Below are 27,426 nucleotides of genomic sequence, written 5' to 3' on the forward strand. Positions count from 1 at the left end.
CCGGATCGGGGCCCACCTCCGCGGCGATGCGCGGCAGCCCCGGCCCCGGCGCGCCGCGATGAGCCGCAGGTGCTAGGAGCGGACAAGGCGGACGGGGACGACGAACAGGGCTTCGCACCGCGGTGGTCACAGCCTTCCTTCACCCCATCCCCTTAGCGCCGTCCGGTGCAACACCAATTTGGGAAGAGGAGAGGGCTCCAGGGCCCGTTAGCTGCCACTCCATCCACCCAGTAAAACCTGCGGGTTTCAAATAGTGAGTGGCGTAACTGCAGAAAGGAGTCATAGGACCTTGGGAAAGTCCGAGAAATTAGTTAATGTCTGGCTGTGCGTCCTCACCATAGGTTGTCCCTCTTCCCTGCTTGTGGCTCTGCAGGCTGTGCTGTGCCGATTGAAAACCGAGCCACGGTTGAAGGGAAGTGCATCATCGGCACCAAGGTTATCATGCAGCCCCTGGTCGGTGGCAGGGATCTCTCTCGGAGAACCAGGCTGAGAGCTGTAGCCTCTTATTCTGATATAATGACATAAAGGAAACGTTAGTTCACACCGATTGGGAATCTGCAGCCTATGGTATTTCAGTGCAGTTATTGCTAACCCAGTTGCAGCTGGCATGCACTGCCAGGACGTCAARAGCAGACAGATATGTATTTGTTTCTTTTTTTTTCCCTCCCAAGGGGAGCTATGTGTATTGTCTGAAGGCCAAAACATGCAGATGTGGTTTTGCAATAGGAAAGGTGGGATCGTGAAAAARACAGATCAACAAGCTGGCAGGACTTTGGTGAAAGATGCAGCCTGCCATAGTTAAAGAACATCTTCCATTACACACTTCTGAAACCCAGTGGGGATACATGGGGAATTTAAATATTCTAGTTTAATATCTCCTATCTCCACAGCGCTACTTGAAAATATTGGTTGGAATTAGGTCTGTGTGGGCAAACCACTGCAGTGACCTGGGGAACAAGCGCTGAACATCTGGAGATCATCCAATGAGAGGACGAGCAGGCAACCCACGTTAGCTTTTAGTTGGCTAGCAGAGTTAACGACACAGGGAGACCGTGGCGGTGTGGGCTGGACTAAAGCATTTCATTAAGCAGCTAGTAAGTCCGAAGTATATAATGTTGCCACTACTGTTGGATCAAAGCTAGCTGGCTTTGCCATGCTGCAGGTGCGTTTCCAGCACTTCCCTCTGTGGGATCCCACTGAAGATGAGCCCTGGAGGAGCAGTGATGTTCACAGTACATTTTTCCCCTGATTGTGCCTGAAGCCTGTGTGTGGCTTTAGGACTGGGACTTTTGAGAAATGCAGAACTCCCTCATATGGGCAGGAAGCCCAGGTGGGAACACAGCTCCCTGACAGGTCCCCAAAGACTTTGGAGCCTCTGCTTTTTAACAGGACGGAGCAAACACTTCTGACCTTAAACTTGGTGTTGAGCCACAGCTGAGAACAGCCCCTCCCAGTAGGGAATGATTGAAACTCCTGCTTTTTCCTGGCAACAGCCAGGGCAGAGGAAGGTTGTGAGTTGGACAGATTGTTTTCTCTTGCATGGCATGTCTCTAGCTGGAGTGAGTGGCTCAGACTGGAGACAGGCTGCAGGTGTGAATGCTGCAGGGGGAGCAACTCTAACAGAAAAGACTTTTCCTCTGTGGCAGTTTATATCTTCTCCAGCTCTCCAGACAGCTAACTGTAGGAGTGTGCCTGCTTGTTACACAGCTGACTAAAATATGTTTGATTAGTTGAGCTGCTTTAACACTTTCTAGTTGGGCTCTGATCTGGGCTCTTCCTGAAACTTTGAATTTACCTGCAGTTTGTCAGAGTCTGTTGGCTAATAGATCAGTGCTGTGAGAAGAGGATTTTGCCCTCTCTGTTAAACTCAGTTGTTGCTCTTCTGCTTTCCTAAAAACACGCATACCTTGGCTTTTCTAGGCCAGCGCAAACTCCCTGCTTTCTGTGCTGTGCACAGTGACAGAGCTGAGCCACGCTGCTGCCCCCTCCCTCAGCCAACCATCCATTTCATTGCTAACCTAACCGTGAGGTCAAAGTGCACGACTTCCCGTTCTGCTGTGTTTGCTTCTGCGACCAAAAGGTTCACCCTGTTGCATAAGGGTGGACCACTGCATGGAGCGTGCAGAGCACGAACAGCCTGGGTTTTGCAACCGCTGCTCAAGGCTGCAGGGCCCTTGGCCTGTTCCCCGACTTTGGTTTCTTCAAGGGGTGATAGAGAAAAGAGGGGTTGTAAAGGATCTGGGGTATGCTTAAAAAGGTATGCCCTTATTTAGGGTTGAGCAGATTTTTGCATGTTATAAAGTGTTGCTGATAGTGTACAGTAGGTTTGCTGGTGTCAGTGGATAGGTGACATCCACTGGAGAAGCGGCTTTCACTCGCAAACTTTCTATGTGTAGCATAGATAGGACTTAAAAGGAAACAATTGCTCCAACTATTAAAATCAATTAGAAACTTGCCATTGTCTTCAGCAGAGGAGTAGTCCGGAACCTGCAGGGGTGGGTTTTGGAGGGCTGAAGATCCTAGCACCCACACGAGCACCAAGGAAGGAGAGGTGAGTTGTGGGTCCCATGATGCAGTCATGTGTGATCTTATGTGCTCATCTCCATCCCGCTCACCACTGCAGCCCAGCTCGTGCATTCATGGCTCATGTTCAGAGACTCTGGAATTATTCCCCCCACCCCAAGGTGAGGCATCTGCGTCAACACTTCAGCGTCTTCTTTCCCTGTTCTCGCCGTCCTGACTTGCATGTTATTTTGGGGCCACAATGTTCCTCTTGTAAAAACCAGCAGTCTGATCCTGTGTTTTCTTGATCTTTCAGCTTTACTGTTCCAGGGAGGCTGGGTGCTGCCTGCCAGCAGGGTTGAGAACAGTCCTGCAGGTGGTTGTTGTGGCTCAGCTGAGAGGAGATCACATTTGAGCTATGATTATTTGATGAGCCCTGATTCTTAGTTTTGGACTTCCTCCAGACCAGGAAAGTCTCCCAAAGTAGCACTTTTGGAGCACTGTGCAAAAGTGGTTTTGCACCCCTCCCCCCATGTGACATGTAGGAAGTCCATCTGATGGTTTAGATGGCAAGATGACTCATGTTTCTGGTTATCTCCCCCCAGCACCTCTGCTGTCCTTTTGGTTTCAAGGGAGAGCAGCAGTCCCTTGTCACCCTGCCTCTGCCCTAATCATTCCCTGGTGCCTTCTCTCCCCTTTTTTCCCACCTTTCCCTGCTGGTGCAGCCATTCCCAAAGCTGGGCTCTGCCAGGGCAAGGCGAATGGTCACGGGAAACCTCATTACACGGTAAAACTTACAGACTCGCCAGTTTTGGGTGAGGAGGTTGTCCTGCAGAGATCCCCTGCGGTGGATCCTGTGGGACCAGGGCCAGCGTGAGCTCAGCCAGCAGGTGGCCCTCTGGGAGCAAACCACCAAAGTCCTCTCTGGGGACCACACAGGTGACTGTGCTGAGCTGGGATGCATCAACACTGCTCCCCAGCACCAAGCAAAGGAACCTGCATCAAATACCAGTGGGATCTGAAGTATGGCACTGGAAACCTTATTCTTCTGAGGAGTTTCTCCTTCTTGCTTGCCTCTGACACAGTTCCCTTCCCAGTACATTTTCCCCTGGTTGTGCCTGAGACCAGTGCGTGGCTTTAGGACTGGGACTTTCGAGAGCTGCAAATGTCCCTCATACTCTGCTGTTTGTTTCCTGGACAGAGGTGAGCATGAAGCAAACCTGGTCTCTACGGTGCAGGGACAGCCTCTTACCAGAGCCATCCTGGGGAACGGGGAGGGGGTGGCCATGCTGCGGTACATTGCTCAGCTGCTCTGCTGCGTTTCCCTGCAGGAGGTCGGCCCAACCATGGTGGGAGATGAACATTCGGATCCCAACCTGATGAACTACTTGGGGGCCACGAAGAGGAACATGTTGGGTAACCACTTGTAAGTGTTCCTGTGCTATGTCTCATGCTCTTGCCTCTCCTCGTTGTCCCCAGAGCTTCCTTCCTGTCCACCATAGCAAATTCCAACCGCACGTTCACCTTTAAGCTCAGGATTAGGTTGCTGGTGAAAAAAAACTAGGTAACACCTTGGCAGACCTGAAATACCTGGTTACTTTTCTCAGCTCTGTCTTGCAGCCCTGCGACACAGAGTTGGAGAACAGCCCTTTGTCCACATGCCTCCTCTCGGAATGGGTTATGTTGATGATCCTTTTAATAGCCTTTGTTTGCAATTTTTAAAGCATTTTGTATAATTTGAGTTGAAACGTTCTTCACAACTTTATAACTGCATGGAGAAGTGACCCTTTTGAGGTGTCTGTAGAAACCAGTCTCAAACTGTAGACTCATCCTCATACCCTGGAACTGCAGGAAGCTGGTACATCAGCAGTGCCCTTAAAAAGTGATGTGGGTTTTGTACATTCAGCAGCTGCTCCTTGAGTTGAACGTGCAGTGAAATGTTCAGTTTGCATTTTAAAGAAAACCCCTGTGGTTCAAAGTGCTTTCTGAAAGCCACTGCATTTCATGAGGTGGTGGAAATCAAGGCATGAAGGGCTATGCACGTGTGCTTTACCTTGCCTGCTAATGCTCACCTGCAGGAAACATTTCCTGATATTTCAGTTAGTTCTTTCTTTTTCTTGCTCTGACCCCATGTTAGCACCTGACCTTCCTCCTGCCCCATCCTTACCTTTTACATGTTTGGGATACCTCCTGGCTGTTACCTGATGCATGCCCTAGCTGAACCAGAATAGGCACCGTGAACATTTAAATCTTTCTGCATCACTTGCTGCCTTTATCCTGTCCTTAGTCCTTGTAGCCAAGCTGCCTCCCTCTTGTTACCATTTCCAGTCCCAAGACACTCAGAAGCCAATGGCTTCTGGCCAAGGGCGTGCATCCCTCCTCTCGCAGCCTTGGTCTGGCTGTGGCCTCTTTTGCTGCCACACCACCCGACAAGCTGATGCCCAGCCTGTCCGATTGCATCGTAATCTCTATTGCGGTTCGTCTGAGGCTTCTCCCTTTTACTGAGTGCCTGAGCCAGCCCCACTCAAAGGCTGCTGCAAGCCTCTCCTTGGGCTGCAGAATTAGAGCTACTYCCTGTTCCCCTCTCTGACACCAACCCATTTTTCTGTTTGTTTCCAAGCCGTACATATTTTACGTTTCTCCATGTCCCTGTGTACCTCTCTGCCCACGCTGAGTTTGACACCATCCTTCATCAGAGCACAACTTGTAAATGTTACTGACATGTTCTTTACATCTTGTCCCACTTTTTTTTTCACTTGATGTTTTGAATTCTTATTTTTCTATAGGAAAAACAAAGCAAAACAAAACCCCAAATGCAAATTGAAACAACAGAGGGGAGCAGATAGTTTTCTGTTGAATCTTGCCCACTCACCCCATGGCGCAGAGGAGGAGTAGGAGGAAAATCAGGCGTTAAACAGAAGGAGACCTCTCCTTCCCACTCTGTTCTGCAACTTCTATCAGCTGGGCCGGGAAAACCCACCTACACAGTACCAGCCTGGCAAACATAAAGGTCTAAGTCCTCAATTCCTGCCGCATTAAAAAACTGAATAAGGTGGGAGAGTAAGGGAAGAAGGGAAAAAAAAAGTTTAAGGCCCTTGATGAAGAGAAACCCTTCCAAATGCAAACTCAGGACATCACCGCCTACCTGCATCTGCAGGAAGACTGATCTCGTACCCCTTCTGTCACTCAGCTCTCTGCCTAGTAGTGCTAGGGTGGATTTGCCGGCGGAGCAGTCTCCATGCTGCTATTCCGAACCCTGTGGGCGGCAACGAGTTTGGCAGGAGTGTCAGCTTCATGTGGCTGCCTGCAAAGCCGAGCCCAGAAGCAGGCAGGGAGTTATGCAATGAGAGAAAGGAGACCTGRGAGGGGGAAAAAAAAAGGAGGCTTGAGGAAAGAAAAAGTGCTGCTGGCTCCTGAGAGATAGGAACAACTATCTAGGATTCAGGGGGAAGAGAAGGCAAAGGAAAGATAAATAAAATGCCTCCATAGTCTCTGTCCTGACAGTCAGGGAGGAGGTGCAGAGTTGTAAAGTATCAAAGTGCCAGATTTTACTTCTGTTTGGGAGAAGGGATCTGAGCTTTTTCTAGGATCTGCTSCTAGGGCCTGGCTGGTGGATTCACCACCTTTCTGCCCTCCCTCACCAGTCTGTGGCTAGCAAGTGCGCAGTAAATATTTTCAGCTCCATCTGGCCCCACCTGTTTCTTAGTATGTCTTGTATTATATCTAGGGTAATTCTCCTATAGCCCAGTGGCACGTCTTCCCCATTTGCACTTGAGCAAGAGGAGGTGGAGAAAATAACTTCAGAGGGATGTGGCCACTCACGCCCCGAGAGGCACTGTTGCATGCCAGTGGGTGAGCCCTGAGCCACCTTTCCCAGCAGAGCACCGCTTCACCGCCAGAAATCCAAAGCTTTCTCCCAAGAGGGATGAGTGGTCCTCTATTTGCACCACTGCCTAGCAGGGTTTCCCTCCACCTAACTGGAAGTGAGGCTTTACCAACAGGAAACTCAGCTATGCGATGCCACAAATCTTGCCCCTCCCATAGCACTGTGGGTCTGAAAGCCTTAAACCTGACCTGATGAGTTCTGAGGGAGCCTGCAAGAAAAGTCTAAGTAGTGTGGACTAGCTGGGGCACTATAATGTACAAACAGACTACTTAATCACCTGTAATAAAGGAGAGAACTAATCCTGTTATGTAGCTCTGCACTAGCTACTGCAAATGTCATGTCATTAAGTTCAATCAACTGCTGGCATGCAGGAATGCGTTGTCGCCCCCTTATCTGACATATGGGGCAGAAACCCAGGGGCATCTGGGGTTTAAGAAGAGAAGAGCCAGGCTCTGCACCAGCCTGCTCTTTTCCAGGAGCCAGTGTGGGGCCAAAGATTACAAACCTGACTCTTGGCTGCTGCCCTGCTGCAGAAGAGGAAACTCTTCTGGGGGCAGTCTGTACACTTGAGTAGACATACCTACCTACCTACCTACCTACCTACCTACCTACATACATACATAGATGGATGGATGGATGGATGGATGGATGACTGTTGGGCCCTGTCCCAGGCATCTCTTGTTATTATGAAGTCTATCAACGCTGCTTGGTCTTAAATGAAAACAGATGCTGCCTCTTTATCTCATTCTGGGAGCTGAGGTCCAAGGCACCTGCTAATTTAGCTGTTCCCCAGAGCATAGCCAAACTGCATCACTAAGGAAGCTGAAAGAACAGCTGTGCAGATTATGAGATTGGCTGATCACTAAAAATAGCTACATTTGGAGGATACTCCTATTCGAGTTCAATCCCCTCCCCATGCATAGCATGAGTGCACTTATTTGGGCCCTGGCGTATTTGGAAGGCAGGGCAGCTGGGGTCACATCCTGACGATGTGCAGGTGCACAAGTCCTGTCTAATCTCAGGTGACTTTCATGTTCCCTCTTGGCTTTTAGCTGGGAGGAAAGACTTTGCAAATTTTCATGGCCATCCCATATTGTTTCAGACTGGTTGCAAACAGAGGTGGTGGTGTATCTGATACGTGTTGTATGTGATCTTTTGTTTCACTGAATACAGAGTTGTGTTTAAGGCCCTGGGCAACCCAACCTTCCTTCTGATTTTAGCTCAGCCACTCAGTTTTTTTAGGTTCCCACAACTAGCAAACAATCCCCACCTCAGTTCCTTTCTCTGCATAATGGGAATAATATTTACCAATTTCAACACGTGAATCTGAAGCACATGTGAAAAGCCTCTTAAAGAAAGCACTAAGTTCAAAACCACTTGTAATAATACATATTATCTTTACACCACATCTATAATTATAGCAAAGTATAGTCTGTCTTAAGAAACAAACAGAAAAAAAGCTTTCACATCTTAGCATTATTTTATGCTTTAAAAGTACTCACCACTCCATTAATATTTTGCAGTCTTAGCAAATAGCAACTTTGTCTGGAAATTTTTTTTTTTTTTTTTTTTGTTATTCATATCAAAGTCAGAAAAATCATTGTTACACAGCCCAAACAACATCACTAATGATCCTGTATCCCATCATTATCAGCTTATCTGGCACTGTGAGTCATCTAAGAGCTCGACAATTATGAAGCTTATCCCATCTGTTTGAATAAAAGCTGTATCCAAAAAGACTGTGTTAAAAGAACATTAAGGCTGCCGAATCCAGCACACAGGGTTATGCTTGCCGTTTTGGGCCTGCTACTTCCCAACCTAATTCAGCCCGTTTTGTATCCGCATTGTGCTACTCTTCCACTCCACAGTCACCGGCTATTTTGTTTACAGTAGAAGCAGTCTTGCAGCCCTCAGGTCTTCAGTGGAGAAGCAGCCTCCAGGATCAGGTGGAAGGAAGGAAAGTTTTTGCTCCAGCATTCACAGAGCTGTCGGAAACTTTAGAGAAGTAAGAGCTAGACAGAGACCCCCACCTGTCAATTCTTAGATGTTCACAGTGTGCGACTGCTCTGAACTGCCTGGGTAGGGAAGAGTTGGTGCTCCACCTTATTTGGCAGCTGTTTGTTGAGCACAGATGACTTCTGGTTTTTCAAAGGCTTAGTACTTGGCTGAAGGCAGCATTTTTTTCCAACACCCAAATTTCAAGGACAGGCTCACAAAAACACCACCTGACTCACACACGTGTTCTGATGTAGGCAAACACTGTTTTTTTTTCATTCCTTAGAAACATTTGATTCTTTTTCTTTTTTTTCATTTCCAAAATGGTCCAGCCAGGTAAACTAGGGCCTAGGTGTAAGCATCAGCAAACGTGGTCTGATAACAGGGAGCTATCAGGCCCTGTGAGCTCTCGGATCTGCAACCTCCCAGTAACAGAGAAACTCAAGGAAAAGCTCAGGCTGTTCCTGTGCTGCAGTTGCCAAAGATGTGTTTGAAGCCTCTGCCCCGCTTTCCTCCTTGCTTTGCAGACAGTATCCTCTTTTTCCATGGATTCCCAACCACACATACTTGTGAACTCCCTCAGTTGCAATTTCGGTCCAGTTAACCAGCCAGCATGTAGCTTTGGGCAACCAGTTCCCAAACCACCCTTCAATTTAGGTGACCATTTCATTCTTGGCAGCCTTTCTCCTCCTTGGTTTGGAAGCTGTGGGTTTTGGCCTCCACCATCTAGTCAACCAAGACATTGCATCATGCAGGCTGTATGCCAGGTGTGGTCACTGCAATGTCTTATACTGGTTTATTAGTGATGCCGGAGACAGAGTCATTTCCACAAGGAAACCCTTGTCTCTTCCACCTCATCTTACTTCTTCCCCTCTTGCCTGCTTGCAGCTGGGAGTACTATGTGAATGATGCACCCCGGATAGTCTTGGACAAGCTGGAGAACTGTGGCTACCGGGTGGTTAGCATGACAGGTGTGGGCCAGACGTTGGTGTGGTGCCTCCACAAGGAATAGCAAGGAAGACTTCTACGTTCCACCTGGACAAGACCCTGCTGTGGATCATCTCGCACAGGACTGACAGCAAACTTTTCCCCTTGAGTAATTCCTTTCTGTCCCAGATTCCAGGCACTCGTGTGGGTGTGTGTGGGGGGAGTGCCATGGAGGCAAAACTTCACCTAATAGAAGCTTGCCATCCCTGCCGTTGCACAAGGCCTTAGGGGAGGAACATAGGCCCAGTCCAGACTAAAGGTAAATCATATACAGAGAGCAGATGGGTCTAACTATGCGTTCATCTGAATGGCAGTCTGGCAAATACTATCCTTTTACATTTTAATCATCCTCTATTTAGCATGTATTGGAGGGAGCTCAAATAACAGACTTAGCTGTCTCTTCCTTAGGGCTGTCCCAGAGAGGTATGTGCTGAGCTGTGAGAGTTCAGAGAATGCCGCCACCCAGTCCATGGGGGTGGGTGGGCAGTTGGGAGGGAGGCCAAGCACAAATGGCATACTCTCTCATCTATTTAAACCAAAGTGGTGGCTGCTAAACCTGCACACTGCCCTTTGAGAATCCCTTCACTTGGCGGCGAGGCTAGTTTCTTTCCCAAATGGAATTGTGGTTAGCAGTGTCAGACTTTCAGTCCCAAGACTCAAGCATAACACCTGGTTCCTGAAACAGCCTTAGAGCAGCACAGGAAGGTCTAGTGAACATTTCAGGTACAGGCTGCGTAATCTTAACAGCAGTAGTTGCAATGTTGGATTGTTTTGGACTATGTGTATTGATCCTGCTGTAGGGGTAACACTAATAAAACATTTATCTAAAGAGACTGACATCTTTCTGTGGGCTGTTCTGAACTGTTGTTGCTGAAACCTTTCGGATCCACAGTTCCTGAACAAGCTTTCAGGAATAAAGAAGCTTCAAGGTTTGAAGAGTCTGGGGTTTGTTCTGACAGCACCTCTCAAATCCTGTGACTGGGCAGCTACTCTTAAGTACACAGGCTGATGAGGTAACATGCTTGCTCAGAAGCCGGTGCAACCATTTTTTCCCCTCTGTGGGAAAGGGATAAGGGCTGCAGTCGATAGCAGTTTGCATTCCTACAACAGTTTTAGAAAAGCAGGTTTATTGACTTAATTTAATAAAACAGCTTTTTAAATGAAGAATGATGGGTTGGGGGGAATCCGTACTCTCTCCTCTTAGGTGTGCGACTCTTCCGCGTCTTCCCGCTTGAGCTGTTCAATCAGCTGCTGTCTCTCTGCTGCTTGGCGCATCCGCATCATCACCAAGCTCTCATAGTCTCGCTCTGAGACCACTGATCTCTAGGAGCAGAAAACAAATATGACCTGTAAAGGACAGTACATAGCCCAGGCCCTGACTTCCTACAGTCTCCCTCTTCATAAATCACACTGACAACGTGCATGTTCCATTCAGGGAGGTGGTTCATAGCAATATGATCCCAGGGAAGTCAGTAAGGTGTGAAAGCTGCCTACTCTGCAGAAAGTAGCCAGCTTCCTAAAGAACTGTGTTATTGACCCTTGACAGTGGCAGCAGCGAGACAGAGAGTGGGATAGACAGGGAGCCTGAATTACCATCTCATTGCTGGAGCTACTCCCACCAGTTCTCAACGAGGTTGGATGGGGAAGCATGGCTTGCCTTGCTGTGGTTGGTTACTCTGGATGACAAGCTTGCTTTGCAAGTACAACACCAGTGCACAAATTCCAGTTTACAACTAATCCATTATAAAGGCTAGCACCATAAAAACCAAACCTTTCCCTGGTGTAGTCGCGGAAGTGGCTGTACAAAGAAAATCAAATATGTTTCCAAGCCTTATTGGGACAAGAGCGTTTTAGCTCTCAAAAGCTCTTGTAGTTTTACKGCTGCGTGCGGCAGCAACTGTCACGTCAGTTAAGTGGTGATTGCAGACTCTGCCTAATAAATGTAGGCTGAAGATGACAGCTGCTATCTCAAAGCAAAGTAGTGGTTTTGGCACTCTGCTTTCAAAAGCAATTTAGCATTAGTAGGTGGCCTTACCAATTTCGGAGGTACTCAAAGCACTGCAATGCTTGGAAACATCCATCTCATTTGCTTGACACTTCAAGGTAGAAATAAAAGCATCTTGACAAAAAGATGAACAGAAAAATTTCATGTTCTTTTTTCTAGGAACTAGATTTAGTGGTGATTTAAGGACATCTTAAATAGAAAATGTAGGGATGAAAAGCCACTAGAATAGCAAAATAAGATCCTGCAGGAAAGTGGGGCAAGTGCAAATTCACTATTATATGCCAGCAAAGTGGTTCCTCCAGCTGCAGGCAGACTAGTTGTGAGGACAAAGTAGAAGCTCACAATAAATTGAAAACTCAGGCTGGGAAACTAAGAGACTATTACACCATAACTGATATCTTAGCAACTGCACGAATGAAATAACCTTTCGGTATCGTGCAGCATGGATTTTCATAGTGTCTGAGAAAGAGCCAGATTTTATCAGTCTTCAGTGGCAGAACTAGGTTTCTTCAAAGTTCCTGTCCATTAACCACAGATATTTACTGTCATCTGCCTGGCTGAATGAATTAGTCTACATGAAACTCATGCAGATGAGTCACCCATACAAACCCGAATCACTACTTCACACTCTGGATTTAAATTTAAAACAGACAAGAGATCACTTCTCGTGTCTTTTGTGAGCCCTGCTGAAACAACAAGCCATCAGAAGTGACAGTAGGAAGAGCACCAAGGGAAGAATCACAGTCTGATTCAAGATCGGCTACAAGTCGACATTTGTGTTGGTGGTTCTCAAGCAATCCGGATGTCTCTGAAGGAGCTTGCCTTCTCCTCAGGCAGAGTGTGGGTTGATGCTTTGCCACTCTACACACCTACTTCCTGCAATCCTGGCAATTACCAATAGTGTAAAACCCAGTTTCTGACGTGGCTGACTCAGCAAGGGCTTGGCTCAAAACAAATACATACGCACAAGGAACTGCAGCCTGGGAAGCAGTGACAGGAGGCAAATGAAGAGAAAGAGGCATTGTGGATTTTTAGTGTTTTGGGTCCAACCTGGCTGAACTGTCCCTGGACTTGCTTCTCCCAACATCTCATCGTATTGGTGAATGTGGTGGTCACAGTTCTCTCCGAGTGCTTCAGCAGTTTCTCCTCTGTTGGACTTGGGTGCTGCTCCTCCACCAAGTAAGTCTTTATTTTGCATTTGATTTTCCTAATGCTAGTTACACGTTCATTTTGTTGCTTTTTAAATTTCCATTTGTCTGTATTTCTTTGGTTTCCTTCAGTGTGACTGAGTCACCGGCTCCCTTCCTAACCACCTACTGAGATTTTTATACTGTGCCCTTCACCATGAAGGTGGCTGGTTACCATGGTACCAAAGTGCCCTTCTGTTCTAGATGCTAGATTAAATCTGTTCTCATGGTGACTGTGTGCTATTGCTATTCTTCATCAGCTTGTTTCTGCAGCGCAGATTCAGTAAGCTCAGACATCGCCATTCCTTCTCTACTGAAGAGAAAGACTCCCTAATATATGACATGCCAATTGCTCCCTAACACAGGGATGTAGTGTGAAGAAGTTTGTATTTCCTGCAATACCAGCCTCTCTGTTTTCCTTCTAGCTATAGGAACAAGGAAGGAAGAGGCTGTTCCTGTTCTGTGTGACTTGTTGCTGATCCTGCAACTGAAGTCCAGCATCTGACTGTTGAGCAGTCAGCAGTTCCCTGCTTTTCACTACCTTTCATCAGCATGGATACCTGGCGGAGAGGGTCCRTTAAGTCCACAACATTCTTTAGGCGTTTCTCACTCAGGAGACACAAAAAGCTGGGCAACCAAGTCATCATCTTGAATCAGAACAGCCACACACTCGACAATGATGGACAGTGCCAGAAGAGGGAATGCTTAAGGGATCTGAAGGACAAGTCTGATTACCTGTCGTGTCAGAGTGAACAAAACCTAGCCAAGGCACAAGCACCTCCCAAGCCTCCCCGGCTGTACCTGGACAGTTCTAGTTGCCCTAACATCATTGATCACACAGATTCTCACTCTGACATCTCCTTTTCTGGTGCTACTCATCAATACCATAAAGCCACTCAAACTCACTTCCACAAGGATCAGGCTACAGACTGTGGGACCTCAGAAACAGGTTCCCAGAATGGCACACCTCTTTCTGATCTTTCTGATCCCTTCCTGTCCTTCAAAGTGGATTTGGGGCTATCGCTTCTTGAGGATGTTCTGCAGACCCTCAGAAAACAGAATCCAAGAGATTATGCCATTTGAAGATATTTACCATTTAATTTATCACATTTACCTACTGACATTGCCAGTTTCTCTAGTCCTGACAGGAGGAAGGATACTGCAGTGTCCCTGTTCCGAGTGGCCTGTTTTGTTGTTCTTGCCTGACCCATCACAGACTGTTCTTGTCCTTGCTAAGGAGTCCTTTGGAGCAGAGCTGTCAGGCTGCATGCCTAGATGAGAGCACTGTCTGCTGGAACCTCACAAGTGAGTTTCCATTCTCTGCAATGGGAATTTCCCAATCTTGACTGTACACTTTCTCCTCATGGAAGAATGGCCTTGTTTGGCAAAGGACTTATTTTGGGGATGTGGCTGTGACCGTGTGGAGCATGGACAGAAAGGGATGTGGTGTACATCATTTGTGGATAACCAGGTGGCTTGCAAGGAGACAGCAGTGCCGCTATCTCAAAGCCACAGCTATAGCAAGGGTCAAAAGACAGAAACTGGTGTTTTTTCTCCCACCACATTTGGATGCAAAAGTCAAAAATATTCCTCCTTTTTTTTTCCTTGTGGCTTTCTCTTCCCCTAATTCAAGTGCAGTTGGCACTCCCAGCCTGGAAACAGGTAAGCATCCACAAAGGCTCAAAAAACAGCAACAGCAGTTTATTTATCTACTAGCAGGAGAAGAAATTTCCCTAGATACTGCTGCTTGAAGCATGCACTGATCTATCAGCTGTACAGATATAAAAGAATAAATGTATCTGTGATTGGAAGTGTCTTGTTGCCTCATTTCATTGGTAGCAAGCCAAAAAAAGCCCCAGCATCAAGAGCACAGATCCCTTGATCTGTAATGACCTCTCTGGTCCCTCAGGTTTTTATGAGGGGGGTGCAGAAGCAGTATGGCTCTGTTTTTCTGGGCTGGGAGAAGGCTAGTGCTGCTGGCATGCTGCTGTCCTACCTAGCACACACAGCTCAGAATCAAGACCCAGTGCTGAATTCAGCACAGTTCTTCACCTGCAAGCTGGACAGCAGGAAGAGCTCCGACAGGCTGAGAACACTTTAGGCAGTGTCGGGGTAAGCTATTAAAAAGACACTGCAGAAGTTACTGGGGCACCAAGTCTCACCTTTTCACACACCTGAATTAGATACCAGGGCCCTTTTTAAAAAAACAATCCCCATATTTCCCCCTCATCCCCCCCAAGGCCCCCCCAAAAGAAAACAACAGATAGATAATCATAAGCTTTGGAAACAGACAACAGCAACGTGCACAGAGACGTTCCAAGAAGGTACAGACAGCCCTTAACCTGCCAAATTCACATCAGGCTGTAAAGGCAGATAATATGAACCCAACTTGCTGCAGCCTCAAAGGAGCTTAGAAAAGATGCAAGACAGTGCCAGACCGAAAGCTTTTCTCACCACTTCAACATGGCTGAACAGATGGCCCAACATGAGTGTGGAGCACTGGTAGGGGGATACCAATACTAAAGATGCAAGGATGACCTTCCCAGGAATGAATACTTCATGCTGTTGTAGTGGCAAGCTACGCTCTTCACAGCATTATACAGCTGTGGTGTGCCCTGAATCATCCAGAGCTGCAGCATGGCAATCAAATGGTCATTGCTGTCAGACAGCCTAGAGTTACCATGGCCAATCCACAGCTCTTGTAGTTCAAGCATAACTCTCCTGTTAAGCTCTGGCAGCTCTCCAGGAGCTGCTGGACAAAGCATATCCTTGGCTGTGTGAGGAAACAAGCCAGCAAGGACTGCAGGGGCAAACACTGTCTTCTCACAGTGGGGCCCTTCAGGAGTCAGCCTCAATTTCATCTGGGAACTGCTTCCAAAGCTCCCCTGGCTTAAGTGTGTGTGTGGCTCTCAGTTCTTTGAGGGCTGTGGTGCACAGCTCCTGGCCGACTACCCCAGGCAGGGAGTACACGCAGCTCTCAAGCGGATGAGTAGTGAGTATGTTGCCATGAGACCACTGCGGCTCTTTGGCTGTTTTCTGAAGGGAAGTGGGAAGGGAGCTGCATTTGCACAGAGTGGGAACAAACAGGGGGTGGAATCAGACAGGAATAGGAGCTATACAGAGGGAGCGGCAAATAGGAAGTAAGGGCAACCTAAAAGAGAACGAGATTTGTGCAGAGCTGAAAGAGAACTTGAAAGCGAGAATGTGGGCCTTGATGGATGGGAAGCCAGACTGGATATGAAAGGAGAAGGTGGGGAGTGGATCAGGGCAGTGGCAAAAAGAAGATCTCTGAAAGATTTCATTTTGGATAGTATGGAAGTGAAGAGCTGAAGACAAAGGGTTAGTTAGAAGAAGTACAGCCAAGAAAAGCAATTACCAAATTACTGATTTTGGAAACATCCTAGTGGAAGCAGGAATAGGATTTGGGAGAAGCCCTGGGGTAGGAAAGGAGTAAGAAAGGAAGGAATCCGAGTAGCCTAGAGATTTTAGCCTGGACAGCAAGACTCAATCAAAGAAACAGCAGCTGCTTACACATAAAAGCAGTAGAAAGGACATACAAGCATCAGAAGTGTGATTTCCTGGGAAAGGATGTAAATCTGCGGTTGTAAGTCCTCACCATTTTAAGAGCCAACATGAGAATTATGGGGCTGTGCTGGACAGAAGTGACTCTCCATCTCCACACAGCATGAACACCATTGGTCACTTTAGCCTGCTCTCCCTTGCTGCTCCATCAAAGTAATCCCTCACAGCAGGCAGATGCTGCCGTTTCACACAAACAAGCTTTGGTCACGGAAACAAGCCAAGACAAACTCAGTCACAAGACAGGGCTTTCACCTTGCCTTCAGAGGCAAGAATCCACTATTAAGCTCCAACTGCACCAGTGACCCCCTTAGGTATTAATGAGCTCTTCAGAGCCAGTTCTTGTTCTGTACTAGTGAGGAATACTCAAACTCATTGGACTGAATTCTGCTTTTTTTACAATTTGTTTTCTAATACTCTGGCCACCTCAGTGAATCTGGAGTGTCAGCAGGGCTCTCACTGGTTCTACATTGTGCATGGAGATCCTCTCAGCTCTGCTTCCTGTGGCTACTGGGCTATGCTGTTATAACCGCTTTTGCCCAGGATTTCTGGGAAATGATGCTGTTCAGGGCCAGGCTGTTCAGAGGATGTGCATCCCAASTGGAAACATACCAGCCCCAAACAAAACTGGGACAGCAACAAGGCATTCTGATGTGTAAAGACATCTACTGTAACTAAAGCGCTTAGCAAAAAGCTGGGACACCAAATGCATCAAAGAACCTCACAGGCGGCCAAAAATATTTAGGTAGTGAACACATAGAAGGCTGATCTAAATGCACACACACACACACACACACACACACAAATTAAGGGCACCTGCAGAGCATGAGGCAAGATTCCTCTCAGCAACAATCAGATCTGAGTTTTGATCTTTATATCACAGGGAAAGGAGGGGAGGGGAAGGAGTGTCACGTGAAGCTTGAGCTGGAACTGAAACAACCAGCAAAGGAACTCAGGCTCCTTCACACCTTCCCTCTTAGACAGCCAAGTTATCACTAAATAGGTCAGAAAACATGCAGAGCACAAACTACATTACAGTTTGTTCTATAGCACTGAATTTAACATGCTTCAAAGAAATGAATACAATTTCCACTCCAAAGGACCAATGGGAGCAGAGGGTAACTGACAGCCAGCAATTTGTTGCAGCATGGCCTCAGAGTCTGGAGAAACCTGCTTTCTATGTTTTAACCACTAGATGTTATTGCCTTTCATCTGTGTTGTGTTTGGAATACATTTGCTATCCGAGAGCAACAGCTCCAGATGGATTAACAACCACCTTGCACTCAAAGTGTCTACCAAGGCCATTAATAACACTGTCAAAGACGACTTAAATGGACAATAAGGTCTCTTTACTAGGACATTTAGTTTGATACTTTCTTTTCCCTTCCACAGACCCTAAGAATATACATTTGCTTCTTTCAGCATTGAAATCCCATCCTCAGTGAGTAAACCAACCTCTGTAAACAAGCCTTCTAGGAGACCCATTCCAACCAGCTTTCAGCCAGAGGATTCCCAGAGTCAAAGTGTACTGGAGTAAACCCACAGAAAAGGGGCATTAGAGGCTTCAGGCTGAGCAAAGAACATCTTTTGCTCTTGGAAGAGAGATTGTGGAAAGAACCACTCATCCAGGTAGCTTGTGTCTCAGCATGCTGCTACTCAAGCAAAAGGTCACTAAAAAAAGGCCATTGCTTCAGCATAAAAAGGCTCATCAGAAAGCCAGGCCCTTCACTAACAGCTTCTTTGCCAGCTCTGCTGGGAATCAATGTATTTTACTCAAAGTACAGAGCCCACTGTTAAATTTAGGTTGCTATAGAAACAGATTTAAGTAACAGCAGCCTACGTTTGCCTTACCTGTGAAGTCCTCGGCTGACTAGCACTGTCAGAAGGGACAGTGCTGGGATTACTCTGGGGCTGGCCCTCCAGCCAGGAAATCTTTAGAGGATTATTTATCAGGCCAACTTCATTCTTCACAGCCATCTCCTACCAATGAAAATATCCTTTCATCACCATCTGAATTTTGGAACACACGATGTTGCAGCTCACTAACAATCATAAGAGTTTTTCCATTTCAGCCCTGAATCAAGGTCAAGTAGGGCACAAACAGGTTTCACAGCTGCCCTACACAGGAAGCACCCTTTTTTAAGGCCCATACCTGCATCAAGCACAGAATGGACATATCACTGCCAGTACTTCTAATAAAAAGAGCACAGATATTTATTTTGATATACTTAGATTATTTGGATATATGAGTAAAAGAGCAGGTGACAAGGAATAAAGAGAGACTCTTGCATAGTATAATTTTAAGTTGATGGAACTCGTAAAATTAAGAGTGACTGATGATTTTTGTTTCCATTGCCACATGAATGATCATAACTTATAGTGAGTCAAGATATTTTGGGGTTTGTTTTTTTCCCCCTCAAATCTGTAGATGCCTGATATAATCTCTAAAACTCATTAAGCCCACCCCCACAATGGGTAATTAACCCTCAGTCAGAGCTGGCTCAATAGATGAGTGCCTGCTCTTTAAAGCAGCAGCTCTTTCCTCAGCCATTTACATGTGCAGCCTGCTTGTTTACGTGCATGATCTGCTCTGGGTTTATGCCTTGAGCTTTGCCACTCCCTTCATGCATCTGTACCTTTGGACTCTCATTACCCTTCTCCACTGCCTTAATGACAAAGCAGTGGCTCTAGGCTGCCAGTCTGCTAACCATTCCCTCGTGCAACACCTCTTCTTCTCCACTGAGCATATCTGTGGTCTCCACCAGACTTACAGCAGCCTTAACCGTAGCAAATTCCACGACTGCACTCCCTGTCTTCCTACTTGAGATCAACAAATTGAGCACATCACCATACTGTAAGAACAAAAAAAGAAAGAAAAGTCAATTACACACCCAGATGAGAAGCAAAATACATCTGTGGAACACATGGAGAAAACACACGTCTCCACAGACCTAAGGCTTGAGCTGTCACCCTTTCTGTATTACAAGATGCTTCCATGGATCCTGACCTGACACAATTTCTGCCCCTCCAAGAAATGATTTTGGGGAGGTATGTGGCTACATACCTGGCTTTCGGCAGGCTACAGTGCAGGATGGCTGCTCAGCTCAGAGTCCTAGCTACAGCAGATACTCTCATGAAGGGAAAATAGAAAACATGCTGGGATTAATCAGAGCATAGGCTCTCATCTATTTCCGTCTCCTGTCTCCTCACAGCAGCTAACATACCGTGCCTTAAGTGAAGGTGAAAACGCATCATAACCATGCAATCAGTCTAATCTTTATGCAGGGCATGAACTATTCATGGAAAAAAGTTTGTGACAGCTCTGCTTCCAGCAGCAATTGCTGCTGGGAGACAGGGATGACAACTGGGGAACCGTTCACAGCTGATGCTGATGATCTCTGAAAATGGCATGAGAGAAAGCTGGACAACAGCAAAGAAAATGAGCTGCTCCAGTTTCTATATAGCTTACCAGAATTTACTATCCCTTCTTATAGCATAAGAGCAGGGAAAGATCAAGTAATAAAGAAGAGTGTCAGACAGCACCTTTTGCAGGATTCGCAGCAGAACATCTTTTGAGTATCCCCCTTTTGTCTCATCTTCTTTCCTGCATTTCCATTTTAGCTGGGAAATAAATGTGACAAGTTAATTTTGTCTACTTCAACACACATTGCTGTGCTGAATGCAGCTCCTGCCACCTGCAGAATAATCAGGTTGGCTGTTTACAGCTTACAATCCCAACATTGCCAAGACAATGATTTCACCATCAAAACATGCAAAGGGAATAAACTATTTGGGCAACAAGGAGAAAGAATGCTCATTGGAATAAAAAAAGCTCATACCTGAAAGCATATTAATGGCTATATTAAGGTAATAAGTCAAGGTAATAAGCAGATGTTCCCCAGTGCCTAAAGCAGAGACCATTCAAATTCAGGCTCAAAAGTCTAGATTGAACAAAAAAGGAGAAAAAGAAGGGGGAGGGAGGAAGGATATATTATAGGCAGTGGCAGGAGCTGTTTGCATGCATGATGAGTGCTAGATAGAGGAACTTCATCTCCACTGTACAAAAGGCCATGCCTGCTCAGCAACAGAGTTGAGGTGCCCCTTTTGGTTTCCAAAGCTGCAAACGTTCTGTCAGTTTTCACCCAAACCCAGCTTTACAGGGATATCTTACTTTGAGTTTGGGGGTTATTTTGCCTTCTGCTCCATTCCCTTCGTGTCTGCCTAATGAGAGTGAAAGAAAAAAAGACAGAAATGACACAAGTAGAAACTTTCTCACCTAAAGAGCATCAGCACAAAATTTACCCTGAGAATGTACGTATGGCAATAGCAACTGCACTTCTGAATTTCTTTTGTACTAGACTATTTCAGCCCCAAGAGTCTTGCACAATACATCAGAAGCCCCAGTATAGACAGAATATTGGATGCCAACATTTTTCCTTTCTTTGATGCTCAGACTTGCTATAACCAAGCACAGAAAATGCGTAAGTAAAAATACAGGCCCTGTGTATGTTATATTCTGTATAATTTCTCCCTGCAAGGGGGGCTGTACTACTAGGAACAAGCATGGAAAAATTAAGCAAAGACAAAAACAAGGCTAGCACACCATGAGAATTTAATCTGGCCCTATAACGTAAATACATTATAGTGACTTGCTCTTCATCTCGGAGTTTTACAGTAAGTAAATGCTCAACATCCTCCCCAATTCCTCATATGTGAAATTAAGTTAAGAAAGGCTAGGGTGGGCTGAATGACTTATGTACAATCACACTGGAAATTCATGGTGACCCCAAAAAAGAGGTTCCGCATCTTGACCTCTGGTGTTATTTTTTTACCCATTAGATCAACATTCTCCCTGTGGGAAAGCAGGAGATTTTATGGTATGACCTCTGCCAGAATGAAAGGGGTAGGAAGCAAAAGTCTTCCCATTAAACTGAACTCCTGAACAAGAACTCTAAATTGTTTTGAAAAGCAGAACAGAATTTTTCTGAAGCATACAACTATTTTAAGCTCACAGAGACACAGTATGAAAAAAGGCAGGTCACTCCAGAAATCTGTGGGTGGAAGTGAGGTTCAGGAATACCAAAGGATGAAGTGCAGGGATTTTGGAAAAGCTCATCCCGTCCTGTATGAGGGAGACTAACAACAGCTCCCAAAGAGCCCATGAGAATTAGAGGGAGACAACCTCACACATAGTAACTTTCTATTTTCGCATTGCAGCAGAGAATGCAGATGTTTTCCAGTTCAACACATTGTTCATTTCCTGAAGGATTTGATGTCGGTCTCTGTACAAACTTGGAATGATAACTATGTATGCCCAAAAAACATGAGAGAAACAAGTTCCAGGAAGTAAAACTCAGCAACCACAGATTGTACAAAACTTTATCCTCCTTACTGAATCTCTTTTGGATGATAGAGACTAATGACTCTCAAGAGGATGCAGAAGAAGTAAGCCCAATGACAACTGTCACTGTTTGCAAACTTGAACTGGTCCCTATTTTAAGTATGCAAGGCTGACTGCTTTGATTGTGACAATCAGATGAATATGACTTTAGGCTTCTTTCCCAGAACAACTGTGGGGCTCCACATCAGGCCATCTAGGTTCAATGCTTTAGAAGATGACCGCCCATATTCGTTGCAGAGGAGCAGCCACAGACAACATGTGAAAGAGCAACATGCCATATATAGGAAAAAACTTCCCAGAAATATTAATCTTTTCACTTGTCCCTGAAAATAAGGTGCTAAGTAGAAGTCTTATATGTGGCAACGTGACTAGGTCAGAAGCTGCATCCAAAAGTGAGCTCTGCCTGCAGGTGAGTTGAGTCTTAGGGGCATGCAGTTTGTCTAAGGGCTTCAGTCTCATCTGTCCTCACCTTGGATGCGCTGCTCTCTCTCAAGTCGGATCTGTTCTTGAATGAGTCTCTGCTGCTCCTCAAGCTGACGGGAGCCTTCTTCACGCAGGCGTATTATCTACAGGACAGGTAAGACAGCATGAATGTCTGAGGGCGTGGTTTAATGGTTGGCTCACACCAGCCTAAAACTGTACTTCTGACAAGGAGAGCTTGTCTTATACTCGTCTCCCGAGGCAAATTCCTCCCTGTGCCAGCCCTACTGCTCATGTACTGATTGGACTGCTCATGTTCCCTATGGACAGAGTCCCTATCAGCCAGCACATAAGCAATTAGCTGTTGCTATTCCTGCTCTGCAGAAAGAAAAGGGCAGACTTAAAAAAACATAAAAAAAAAATTATTTGAGATTGATACATTTGCCAGACTGCTACAAGACCCCTCCACAGACAAGCCTCTCTCTGGCTCATAGAGCCCATAGGCCAAAAGGCTGAAGCACTGCTACAATCAGGTTTGCTGCATCTCATCACATGGTTCTCATGATGAATGCGAAGACTTCCAACAATTCTTCTCAAAAACAACATAAAAATCCAAGAATTCATCATTACTTCTTGTTCTAGTGTTCTTGTTATCCGGATCTCCTCCTCTTCACTCTCACGGGTCTGGGCTTCTCGTTCCCTGGCTTCAAGATCTGCAGAGAAAAAAATAAAATTAAAATCATCCAAAGAGAATTTTCACAGTTGCCATTTTTCTCTACAGAGCTGTACTGAAATTCAAAATAGAGTTCTGACAGCTATGCCACCTCTCTTCTGCCCAGATACAGCAATGTACTAGCAGTCCCAGTGGTCATCAAAAACCTCAATACCTTCCTAGAGTAGGATCATCCCCAGGTATGATTACGGGAAAAGATTTCAGCTACTACATTGTACTGGGCATAAAAGAACATAGCTGTTAGAGATGGACAGCAGTTTAATGATCAGTGGTGAGTTCCGGTGGTGGAAGAAATGCAAATACCCTGCTAAGGAACACTTCAAGCCAAAATGAAGTTTTGATTTCATTACCAAGCTTTACTTTCTTTCGCCTCTCATCAAGCTTTTGTGTCCTTTCTGCTGCTTGCTTCTTGGCTTTTCTCACTTTGTCATATGCCGCCTGTCAAAGAACCAACAGAATAGTGTGAAACTATATAAAGCAAAAGGGATAAAATGCAAAGTGATGAATAAAGGAAAGATCAGATATTGAAGCACTTTAACCAGAGGTGAAGCATTTTCTGTCTCTTTTTAGCATTCCTCCTAAAAATGTTGGAAGTTAACACAAATATCCTGAAAACATTAAAAGAGGTCCAAGGGTCTCCAGATTGAGCCTGAAAGGAAAGTCAAAAAGTCCAGGAATAACTGCAAAGTGTATTTGAGAGAAAGCCTAACCCATTTTTACAGGTGGGAAGAATATTTTGGGTTCCTGAATAGGCCAAAAGTGGCTTTGGGGGCACTGGTAACATCGGCAAAAAAATGTCATATTCTGAAAGGCATGGAATAATTATTTCTTTTATACCTGTTGATGATGGGTCAGGTCTGGCTTAGAGCAAAATTTTAAAATAAACAAGGTTTACTTTACGTGAAAGGTTTATTCATAAGCTGGATGTTTAATTTGACTGGGGGAAAAGTATCAAATCAAAGAACACCAGCATTCTTCAGTAGTAATAGCACATCATTGTTCATTTAGCACCATACAGAGAGTAAACGCTCGGTTTCACTGACATTTGTTTAAAACAGTTAATAATCTGTTCACTGACCTTCACAGAATCCTTTATGGTAGGTAAAGCATAGACCTGCACAAGTGCTTAAAAATTACTTTTGAATAGTCATACATGCAAGCACTCCTCTTGTTTAATAAACTAGAGAAGTTGATGTTTCTCCTTCCTGTATGTGAAAGGTTTGCTAAACACTCTTTTTCCTTTTAAATATAGAAGCCAAAACGTTCTTGGAAGCAAAAAGTTTCATCGTCCGTTGGAAGGGAGATTACAATTTTTGCCAATGCTTGGAAAGAGGAGAGTTATACCATATTTTTAAATCTTATCATCTGAAATTTTAATATGCATTCTCTCATGAGTTTAACTGGATACAATTATTTGCTCATGCTGAACTTTTTATTCTTTCCCTTCACATATCCAGACTACTTTCAGGGCTTGAGTAGTAGGCACTCAACCACTACTTCAGCAAGAACAGAGTCCAAGCTACATCTGGCAGCCTGCAAAGTTCTCGCAGCAAGAGGATAGAGATCAAGACTATGATTTGGCTTTTCTGTTTATAAGTCTCTGTGCCCCATGGAAAGAAAGACTTTGAGCCCTAAAGATCACAAGCCTAGATATTACCTGCTTGTCAGACTGACTTCAAGGGAGCTGCAAATGCAACGATGTCACAGGAATTTAATATGTCTCTGAATCAATCGGTGGTGATTATTTCTTTATTTTAAAAGTGGGATATGTCTCAGTTTAATACATTATTAAACACAGTATCTCACTCAGTAAATGGACAGAATACACAGAGAACATCAGATTGGACTAAGGACGTTTTGTCTAAGCTTTTATCCGGCACATACTACTTGATCTCACAGTGAACTACAGGGCATAACAGATGAGACTTGCATTCATGAAGGCTCAATCAAAGAAGAGTGCAGGGAACATGACAGACAAGAGGAGAGTTTTCACTACTTCCCCATCAGGCTTGCACAGGTTAACACCACACACTCCCACCATGAACAAAAGATAGGCATCCTTACCCTTGCTGCTGCATCTGTTAGCACTGCTAAGGCCTGAGATAGCTGGTGGAAGACTTCCGCTGGGAATTAGAAGAAAAAAGGTAAGATGCAGAAAACCATGCTAGTGGTCTGGAGATGAATCAGAAAAGACAATCCCTTATGGAAGAAACCTGCAGAACGTCAGAAAGAAGAATAACCTTTCCAAAGCATTTGCAAGCAAACCCATAGTCAGGATCTCCCCAATTCAAAGAAAAACATTCTTAATTTACACTGAAGTTTAGATAACAAACAAAAATTGGGACCTTTGCATTACAAGAAATATCTGGAAAACATGACTTCAACAGAATCCATATAGAAATTCATTCCTGAACCCGAAGTCAGCCTGAAACAGTGTGTTACAAATAAATTCTTCTTTTCATATTAATAACTTTTCAGCCCAAGATCCAAACGTTCTCTTTTACATCAATATTGCTGACCCTTTTCCTGAAGGGATATGCTTATTAGCTGGAGGCCTCCCCACACACTTCAAACCACCTCCAAATTTTCTGCAGATAATCAAAACTCCCAGCTTTCCTCTCATTACTGTAAAATATTTGGTTTCCTGCTGGCAGTCTCCACACTACAATTATACATTATCAGTCTATAAATCTGTGGTCTAACAAACTGGAAAACGCAAAATTTTGAGGTGTCTTGATGAATGGCATCCTTCCAGTTACTGCTGCTGTTCATTTTCACCCACAGGTAGTTGCAAAACAAATGGAGAAGCTGTAGAATCCACAGACCTTGCTAACTGTTTAGGTGTACTCAGCTGCACAGAGTCAGGGCCTACTCTCTAACAGACAATAATGGGCATTGCCCATATAGAATAATGATTTATAAGCTTGCTATTAAAGTTTCAATTTTGAGAAGTATGAATTAAAAGAATGACTAGCAAGTTAACGTCGGTGACAATATGGCCAAAGGTCCAGGATTCAAGTAGCAGACGGAAAGATTTGGGGAGGTGCAAATAAAATTTCAGCATTCACTTAACACTTAGGCTTTTGAAAGTCAACATGTATGCATTTAATCTTAAAACCCAGAGAAATCTAGCAATGAAAATAACTCTTAATCCTGCATACGTATATATCATATGACACAAACCCAGGTATTCTCTTAATTGCATGCAAAGACAGACCTGAGGTTAAACAGAGCCACCTCCAGGAGTCTGCACAGGTGGATCAGACAAGAACAGTGGTTTGTGTCCACACACTCCAATCTCACCTGCTTTGGGATTGTCCGGGTTCTTATCCGGGTGACAAGTCAGGGCCTTCTGGCGGTAAGCTTTCTTAACCTGTAAGAGCCAGAACAGAGATTTGTCAGTTGGTACTGTTTGGTCTGTGTCGAGAAACACAGCTTGGAAAACTGCACCACAGAAATGCAAAAAAAAATCCCTACTCAGAGGGTGTTTTTTTCTTTTTTTTTGCTTAACTTAAAACACACCTCCCTATCATAAGCAGAAGACTGTAGTTGAGCCAACATTCATTTGCACGACTAGAAATCCCCTGGCCCTGACAGAAAATAAAAGCCATTTCTGGAGAGCCATTGGTCCCTCAAACATAAAAAATGAAGGAGCCTACTGTAATAGCAAGAGACTACTGAAACTCAGTTTTCAACTTCAGTGCAGTGACCTGCTCTTTTTATCACACTGTACTGAAAGGATAACCATTTCAGCCCAGGACGTTTAGTAAGCAGACGGCTACATTTTGAATCAATWTAAGCTTTTTAAGGCCAGAAGTTTTACTTTTAGGTGCACGGTGTTACAGCAGTCACGATCATCAAGGTCAAGTCTAATACACTGAAGCACAGTTTTCTATCCAGTCAGAGGGATACAGTGTTCTTCACAGCTATAGCCATTTGGGACAGAGTACGTACAATTTACTGCACAACAATTGATTTTGGCAGGTGAAGAAATTTTGACCAAAGACTATTTAATCTCGTCTACACTTCAAAGAAAAATTGACAGCTTTATGGGCTAAGTCACTACAGAGGCTTTTAATAACCGAGTTTTCTTTATCATGGGGAACACCTGCATGCAAGAAAGGAAAGGAAAAAAAAGCTGCTCTGTTCAACTGCCAAGCAGTCTTAATTCGACTGGAAGAAATAAGTGGTGGCTCAGCACCACCTGGTGGACAAAACTGAGGGAAGGTAGATCAGCAGCTGAAACATGACAGGCCTAATTCTATCTCCTCCACAAACAAGACTCCAATAAAGAGAGAGGGAAATCTTCTCATATCATGCATCATTCACAACTATCTGAATAACTGTTCTATACAGCAAGTTTAGCTAAGGCTTCTCTAAACAGTTAAGTTAGATTTCCTTAGGTAAAACTTAAGTAAGCTTTGCTCCGCTTTGTTCAGCTCTTTTGGTGATGCTTCTCCGAATATAAAGGTTCTCTGGGCTGTTTCAAGCATTTTGTATCAAGGAGTAGAACTCTAAATTACGCTTGTCAATTTTTAAGTTCCACTGTAACATTCAAATTGTAATTTCTTCTTTTTTCTCATTGAGCAGCTCAGCAGTGAAGCTGAGGTCAACCAAAGTCTTCCAACTCATTCAATCCCATGGTTTATATTTGGCTTGTTTCCCCATTTTATGCTCACGGTACCTGGCATTTCCAGGCAGTCTCTGATACAATTGCTGGACAGACCCAGA

The 27,426-nt window shown here is 45.0% G+C and overlaps 3 protein-coding genes across 6 annotated transcripts in view; 2 read left to right on the forward strand and 1 right to left on the reverse strand.

The window, feature by feature from the left end:
- The window catches only part of CUNH15orf62 (chromosome unknown C15orf62 homolog), a 16,090-nt gene extending 1,717 nt beyond the window's left edge, over window positions 1-14,373 (forward strand). The window contains exons 1-4 of one of the 2 annotated variants that reach the window (XM_026073144.1): window positions 3,625-3,705; window positions 3,834-3,928; window positions 12,026-12,554; window positions 12,988-14,373. In XM_026073144.1, coding sequence (XP_025928929.1) covers window positions 13,115-13,645 — 531 coding nt within the window. In that variant the 5' untranslated portion in view covers window positions 3,625-3,705; window positions 3,834-3,928; window positions 12,026-12,554; window positions 12,988-13,114 and the 3' untranslated portion in view covers window positions 13,646-14,373. Of the gene's footprint in view, window positions 1-3,624; window positions 3,706-3,833; window positions 3,929-12,025; window positions 12,555-12,987 lie in introns of those variants that run through there. The other variant, XM_026073145.1, reaches the window with a different exon arrangement.
- On the forward strand, window positions 2,544-10,204 carry GCHFR (GTP cyclohydrolase I feedback regulator). Of its 2 annotated transcripts, none has more exons than XM_026073143.1 (3): window positions 2,544-2,684; window positions 3,834-3,928; window positions 9,272-10,204. In XM_026073143.1, exons 1-3 carry the CDS (start codon window positions 2,568-2,570, stop codon window positions 9,393-9,395), a joined length of 336 nt encoding a protein of 111 aa, XP_025928928.1. In that variant the 5' UTR covers window positions 2,544-2,567; the 3' UTR covers window positions 9,396-10,204. The 2 variants fall into 2 exon arrangements, with proteins under 2 accessions (XP_025928928.1, XP_025928927.1); XM_026073142.1 differs by having other exon boundaries at window positions 3,588-3,928; window positions 9,272-10,203.
- DNAJC17 (DnaJ heat shock protein family (Hsp40) member C17) overlaps window positions 10,301-27,426 on the reverse strand; it is an 18,192-nt gene continuing 1,066 nt past the window's right edge. The window contains exons 2-12 of one of the 2 annotated variants that reach the window (XR_003254768.1): window positions 25,999-26,068; window positions 24,760-24,818; window positions 23,046-23,133; window positions 22,593-22,675; window positions 22,012-22,108; window positions 20,313-20,362; window positions 19,685-19,762; window positions 18,913-18,993; window positions 17,993-18,121; window positions 11,406-11,489; window positions 10,611-10,693 (exon numbers count right to left, since the gene is read on the reverse strand). Coding sequence is in view for 1 of the 2 variants with exons in the window: in XM_026073140.1 (XP_025928925.1) it covers window positions 10,571-10,693; window positions 17,993-18,121; window positions 18,913-18,993; window positions 19,685-19,762; window positions 20,313-20,362; window positions 22,012-22,108; window positions 22,593-22,675; window positions 23,046-23,133; window positions 24,760-24,818; window positions 25,999-26,068 (858 nt within the window). In the remaining variant the exon portion in view is untranslated. Of the gene's footprint in view, window positions 10,694-11,405; window positions 11,490-17,992; window positions 18,122-18,912; window positions 18,994-19,684; window positions 19,763-20,312; window positions 20,363-22,011; window positions 22,109-22,592; window positions 22,676-23,045; window positions 23,134-24,759; window positions 24,819-25,998; window positions 26,069-27,426 lie in introns of both variants that reach the window. The other variant, XM_026073140.1, reaches the window with a different exon arrangement.

This window comes from Apteryx rowi, unplaced genomic scaffold (assembly GCF_003343035.1).
Source record: "Apteryx rowi isolate R43461 unplaced genomic scaffold, aptRow1 scaffold_363, whole genome shotgun sequence".
Classification (NCBI taxonomy): Eukaryota; Metazoa; Chordata; class Aves; order Apterygiformes; family Apterygidae; genus Apteryx; species Apteryx rowi.